Source organism: Camellia sinensis, chromosome 8 (assembly GCF_055761805.1).
Source record: "Camellia sinensis isolate YWXY chromosome 8, ASM5576180v1, whole genome shotgun sequence".
In the NCBI taxonomy this organism is placed as follows: Eukaryota; Viridiplantae; Streptophyta; class Magnoliopsida; order Ericales; family Theaceae; genus Camellia; species Camellia sinensis.
The window spans coordinates 35,219,244-35,226,030 of record NC_138968.1 but is presented as its reverse complement, the minus strand read 5'-3'; the positions used below and the strand labels follow the sequence as shown (position 1 = coordinate 35,226,030).

General features: G+C 31.1%; 1 protein-coding gene and 1 pseudogene across 1 annotated transcript; both read right to left on the bottom strand.

Annotated features, from left to right (window-relative positions):
• Nucleotides 1-1,373: 1,373 nt before the first annotated feature.
• LOC145796886 (pectinesterase 2-like) lies at nt 1,374-3,738 on the bottom strand. Its single transcript, XM_082882443.1, has 2 exons — nt 3,358-3,738; nt 1,374-2,226 (listed from the first exon to the last, which is right to left on the bottom strand). The coding sequence occupies exons 1-2, from the start codon at nt 3,569-3,571 to the stop codon at nt 1,535-1,537; spliced, it is 906 nt and encodes a 301-aa protein (XP_082738569.1). The 5' UTR covers nt 3,572-3,738; the 3' UTR covers nt 1,374-1,534.
• A 346-nt stretch (nt 3,739-4,084) lies between these two features.
• On the bottom strand, nt 4,085-4,631 carry LOC145797688 (putative pectinesterase/pectinesterase inhibitor 17 pseudogene; annotated as a pseudogene).
• Nucleotides 4,632-6,787: the final 2,156 nt, after the last annotated feature.

The following is a 6,787-nucleotide window of genomic DNA, read 5'->3' as shown; positions in this document are numbered from 1 at the left end:
TCTGAAAATATGTGTTTTTCTTCTATCTATTGTTGTTGTCGAAGGATCAGATTTCACTAATTTTTCCTTAACAAAATTTGTTGGGCTAGAAATGTCGTGATTGGACCAGTAAAATGATTTTAGGAGTTGGCTTAGGCTTGCAGAGGTTAACCTTAGCGTTGGACTGGCTCAGCCTAGGCCCCAATTTGAGCTCAAACTCGAATCAGAGCCCGACTTTCAATTTGTATTGATTGATCATATCGTAAGATAACCCTAAAATATTATGACAAATTATGAAAAATGTAATAAATCTGAAAAAAAAAAAAGAAGCTAAAACTTGTATATCTTTTTCTATAGATCACATTTGTCTCATATTCTTGATCCAAAATCCAAATCTACCTTACAGGATCAAAATCTATCAATACTACCATATTATCGCAATTAATATCTACCAATATGGTCACATCATGTTTTCACCATAACCAAAAATTAATTATCTTTTCTCCATCTCAAATTTTATTTTTCTCACAAATTCAAATATTTTTAATAAAATTTTAAAAATAAAAAATATATATTAGGATTACACAAAAAATGAGCGAACTCAATGATTCACCCCACCTTCATTTTTTAATAAATTTTCAAAAGTTTTCTATGTTGCTTAATTTAAAAATTCAAAAAGAAATGAATCTACCGTGCATAGCACGAGTTTTATACTATTATATATTTTTAAAAAAATAACCATATGCAGTTTTGGAATCATAATTTAAATTTTGGTTATCTAATATTGAATTGTATTGAATTTGAAGATAATATTCAAGGCTCCTAGATGGGTCAAACCTGTTGTAAGCCCCATTACAATATAAATGGGCTGCCCAGGTGAATCAACATGGGCCTCTAACCAAAACTACTCTTAAAGTGTTACTTACATATGATTTCAACAAGCCCAGCAGGAGCACTATAAGAAAAGAAAAAAATGTTACGCACTAAAAAATAAAATAATAGTTTTTAATTATTGATAAATGCCTAAAAGCTTAAATTTATGGATCAAATTTATTGTAGATATGATCCACATCATATCAAATTTGAAAGTCATTTTCTGAGACAATTTTATGGGTTTGTCGGTTTTCTGACTGTAACATTATCCAAAAGCACAAATATAAATGTTTGCCGATTGTTCCGTCAAATATTTTTGAGTACACTTGGTCGTTATCTATTTTGTAAATGTTCAGAACTAAAGTCATTTACCTTTCACAAAGGAGAGCCCAATTTTCTTTAGAATTGCCTCACTTGTATGAGGCTGGTTCAAAATGACAATTCTTACAACAATAATAGGCTTGAAGAGTTAAAATTTCGCTGTCTGTGACAGGCTAGAGAGAAAGAAGTAGCAAGAAAGGTTAAAAAATCATCTTATTCTTTATTGAGATCTTAAAAATACACTTATTCGTTATTGAGATCTTAAAAATACACTTTCTGAGATTCCCTATGTTTTGTGTAGAATGGAAAGACTAAAGAACAAAGCAATAACAAATATATGAATTGATCAAATACAATACAATTAGAGGCCAGAAGTGAATGGCACGTTGGTAGAAGGCAACCATGACTGACCAGCTATAAAATTTGCGACGCTGAACTGTGATGCTTCAGTTGAGCTAGAAATAACTCGATAACCACCCCACTTTACTCTGCCACTAGTTGAAGAACCAGGACCTGAGTTCTTATATTCTCCATAATACAAAGTATTTAGAGCAAAGTTACCATCCCATTCTAACCAACCTGTAGGATCAACCAAGGTGTCAAGGTAAGTTTGTAGATAAACAGTACGTGAATATTGCTTCCAAGGCCTTCCCAAATACGTCTTGATTGAGCTAAGTACTGGTTTTAGGTCGGATGAAGCGAGGACTTGAGAATTATGAATTGAAATGCCAGTATTTTGGTTAGGGTCAGTTCTTCCTTGTGCTGTTACAGTATTTTTTTGCCCGCTCATGGGTTTTCTAGCATATATCATGCAATTTTGGAGAACTACTACAGCATTTCCAAATATGAAATCTACCGTGCCATAAATATCACATTCTTTGTAAAATTGTCGTTGAGAATGAATATAGAGTGTATCTTGGTATCCTTCAAAACCACAACGATAGAAAACAGAGAGATCAGAGCCAGATCGGAGTGCTACAGCTTGGTGATTTTGTGGTCCAGCTGTGTTACGGAATGTTATATCACGAGCAATGAATCCTCCACCGGTGACCGCTGCAAATAAAATATGTTATCAATAATTAGCAATTGTTTATGGTTTGAAATGTTATCTATAAAGTGTTGTTATGATCTCTAATTGTCCCTTCAATTTAAGTTAATAAAAGATGCTTCTATAGAGGTAGAATTTTCATACCATAAATGAATAAAATATTTATGTTTCATAATGAAGGAAACTTTAAGTTGTCAATGAAGAACTCTTGACTTCATAACATATTTAAAAAAAGATATTTACTTTGTTCAAAAAATATAACCAGCATTATAAATTGATTATATATTCATCTATGCAATCAGCATGTGGAATGAAAAAAAAAAAAAAATGCCACCGGCAAAGAATCCTTCACCATCGACAGCTGAATTTTCCAATTTTTATGAAAAAATTTACGAAGACAATTAGAAATTGAATATCAAATTAAATAAATTTAATTTTGAAAAAAAAAAACAGAATAGTGAAAGTAGCATGATCTTTCCTTTACATTTAATATAAAAGTAGTTGACAATCAATTTTATCTCATGACCTTTTGTACTTCTCTTGAAAAAAAATTGCATGTTAGGCTAAGCATAAATAAATAAATAAATCACAAAACCGCCTAACATTTGAAATACGGGCATTGAATTTATTCTAGCATCGCCCACACCAAACCAAGTATTAAATCTACATCACTAATTCAGATTTTGGACATTTTTTAATCTTTTTTTATGCATAAAATTTCTGATTTTCATATTATTAATATAAGAATTCCTATAGAATTCATGTTTTACTTTCCTTCTTATCATGCTTTATCTATTTAATAAAATATTACTTCTTTTGCACCAAAAAAAAAAAAAAATGGTAAGAGCTCCCATGCCAAGTGATGAATTACATGTGTACGTTTGTCAGTAGACTAATTAATACTTTTAACATTAGTGTTTTGACATATAAAAAAATAATGAATTTGATATAATCAAATGTTTTCATTAAATTTTGCTATGCACTGGTGATGTTGATAGACTGTGTTCTTTGTCATAGGTGTGATCAAAATAACGGTTGTTTTGACCTTTAATTATTTTGAAAATTATGCAATACTTAATAATATAAAAACACCTTAAAAAATAAAAATATATATATACAAGAGATGAGATCCTCACCAACAGTTGCAGAGTTGAAGGTGGTGGAACCTCCTCCCACGCTTCGACTGCCAGTGATAATGGTGTTTTTCAAGCCATCACCAACGAGCATAATATTCTTCATTTTGTTGCCAATCTCAATATTTTCCTTATAAACACCACTTTTCACATGTATAACAAATCTCCCACTGCCACTCCTCTTCGCCGCGACATCTAGGGCTGCTTGAATGGTCATGTAATTCCCCGAACCATCTTGAGCCACCACGAGATTTGCTGCTGGAGACGACGATTGCAACAGCTTGCGGTTTCCAGGCGAAACCCAAGCGGGAAAACCTTCTTTATATGTTTGTTTCTCGGTTGAGCCATCGTTAATAGCCAAAGTGTTGCTGATTAGCTTCGAACATAGTTCTAAATATCGGCCGATACGCTACGTATCGGCCGATACGTATCGGAAAAATGGGGTGCCGCGACGGATACAGGTCGATATACCACTGAGATTAAAAATCGCAGGAGTATCGGCCGAGTCCCGGTACGTATCGGCTTGTAAGCGTTACACAAGCCGTTACACAAGCCGCGACGGGCCGATACTCACCGGTTCGGACCGGTACGGGAAAGAAAAAGTTGAAAAACCTTTGAAATGATTTTTAAAATTTCACCACCGCGACACCCGATTCCCGATACGTACCGATCGATACTACCGATACCGATACTCCGCGATCGATACCGTTACGTTACCCGATACCGCGATTTAGAACCTTGGCTTCGAAACATTGTTAGACATGAGAGGCAACATGAAGTCAGAGACACCTAACTCAATGAACCCAGCTCGACAAGTCTCAAGATTTGTCAAAGCCGTGCTGAGCCACGTCTGAGCATCAAAATCAGAACATTTTGTGTTAGGGTCTAGTGTATTGTTGAGTTGGAGAATTGTGCTCTCATAGAGCTTCAAACAATCAGACCATGCATTTTTTTCGAGCTCATTGCGACATTTGGACCCGAGCCACTTAGTGTGAGTCTCGGCATTGAGAGCTCTCTCCATGGCTATTTGCATGGCCATCTTTCTGAACTCGGATTTTTGTTTGGGTACAAAATTGTGAGAGCCATTGCTCATGAAGTATTTGCATGGTTCGGGATATGGGGTTTTGTTGCACCACTGGTTTATGTCATCTGAGGCGACAGATGATGAGGCAGAGGAGAGGAATGAAGAGAAGGATGCAAAGAGTATGAATAATATTTCAAACTTGGTTGCCATTGTTGGGTGGTTTGTTTTCTTGAACTTGGTTCTATAGGTTGTGAAGGTGGCCTCTTTATATAGTTGAAATATGGGTGACAAGTTGGCTAAAGTTGAACATAGGTGGATGAGGATGACAACTTGACAAGTAAGCATAGAACAGATGACGAGTAAACAAAGTACAAATGCAATAGATGATAGGTATACAAAGTACAAATGCAATCGGAAAATATCAGCTTATCATGAATTTGTATGCTGAATTTTACTCTAAAAATAAAATAGATGGTATAAATTTAAAATTGATAAGATATGAGTCGTACTTAAAATTATTATGGTTCATAAAAATACTTTTTAAAAATAATTTTCTACATAAATATATATATATATATATATTTGTAGATATATAGTACTGTTGAATGGAATATATATAAACATAATGATATAAATAGTGGGACTAGTTTGTTATTGATCTTGATATTCCCTTAAAATTATGGTATCCGTTTTACGTTCCTTACATAAAATTTTTTGAATAGAAAAAATAAATTTTTAACAAATTTTATAGGTAACATCATTAAAATTGAATAAATCTAGCAGTGATACTATACATACCAATTGGTATATATTGTAATTTCAAAACTATGGATTTCACTCATTATAAAAACTACAAATATTCAAAATCTTTAAAATTATGTTATATCATCTATTAATATACTAATTTATATATCAATTGGTGCGTATAGTTTTATTCTAAATATAATGGTGTAAAAATGTCCTATATGTATACATAATTGAGAATTATGATTACTTTTTTTTTTTTACTTTAGTATGTAAATTATTCATAAAAAATTTAGATGGATGTAACATTCATAAACATTCAGTTTTATAAATATTTTATCAATCTAAATTTTTTTTATAAATGACCTATATACAAAATATTACAAAATAAATAATTTAAATCACTAAAATAGAACCTATGATAAATCCCATAAACCTTAAAAACATCTTTTTTTAAGTAGACCGGAGAGAATCTGCTTCCATCACCTAGTTTGGTGTAAGCTAATGTGCTGGGTTCATATAGAAACCAATGGTTATTGAACCGGTTTTATCTACAGTAGTTTAAGAAATATGCAATCCCATTAAATTTTATTATAAAAAAATGCTTAATTTTTGGAAAATGCAATTAGATGGAATTTTTATTTTTATTTTTTTATTTTTATTATTTTTTTTCCCACTCTTTATCCACGTTAGTCAATATGGACATTTTCTTTTAAATATGCTAGGTTTCAATTTTTCCCTAATCTCACCTCTAGTATATATCTAGATGTTTGAGATTAGATAAATATGTTAATTTTTTAATTTGAGAAATTAGAAATTAAAAATTTTGTTTGTTATCATTATTTAAAAAATTTAAATGTCTCATCAATTTTTTACTTATAAAAAAATATTTTTGTTTTTTTTAATTTCTAAAAAAGTTTAAAAACAAAAAAAAATTATTAAAAAAATTAATCGAACCTTAATGTATGTATTATTATATATTTAAATGTTGCTACTCATGATTATACTACTATATATGGTCATCATACAATTATATCTCCCTATTAATCTGAGATTTCATATGGGTTCTACACATAGGGAGATAGTTGAGCACAAATTATCTTCCACATTTTATCTTATCCTATATTCATTTCATATAGTTACTTGATCAAAATTAAAGATTAAAAATATTTTTGACAAAATATGATATAAAGTATGAGACAGATAATCTCATCCGGCCACAATAATTTCAAGGGAAAATTACAATTTCATAAAATTAGGGGGTGCATTTTTTTTTATAAAATTAGGGGGTGCATTTTTTTATAAATTTTTTTTTTATAATTTCAAGGGAAATTTTTTTTTATAATTTCAAGGGAAAATTTTTTTTATAAATTTTTTTTTTATAAAATTAGGGGGTGCATTTTTTTTTTTTTGGTTGTGTGTGTGTGTGTGGGGTGTGTGTATAAGAACACAATAAAGAATTGAAGCTTCAAAACTCACACATTTTAATATTTTTTTTCCTCACCTACCATTGAATGTTAATTCCCCTAATTTAGATCACTCAAACATCAAACACTTCGAACAATCAACCATTAGGAATAGTCTTTTAAAAAGAAAAGAAAATTAACTAACTAACTATTAGTAAGAGTCAAAATCCATGCATTACCGTAAGAGAACATAGATTGT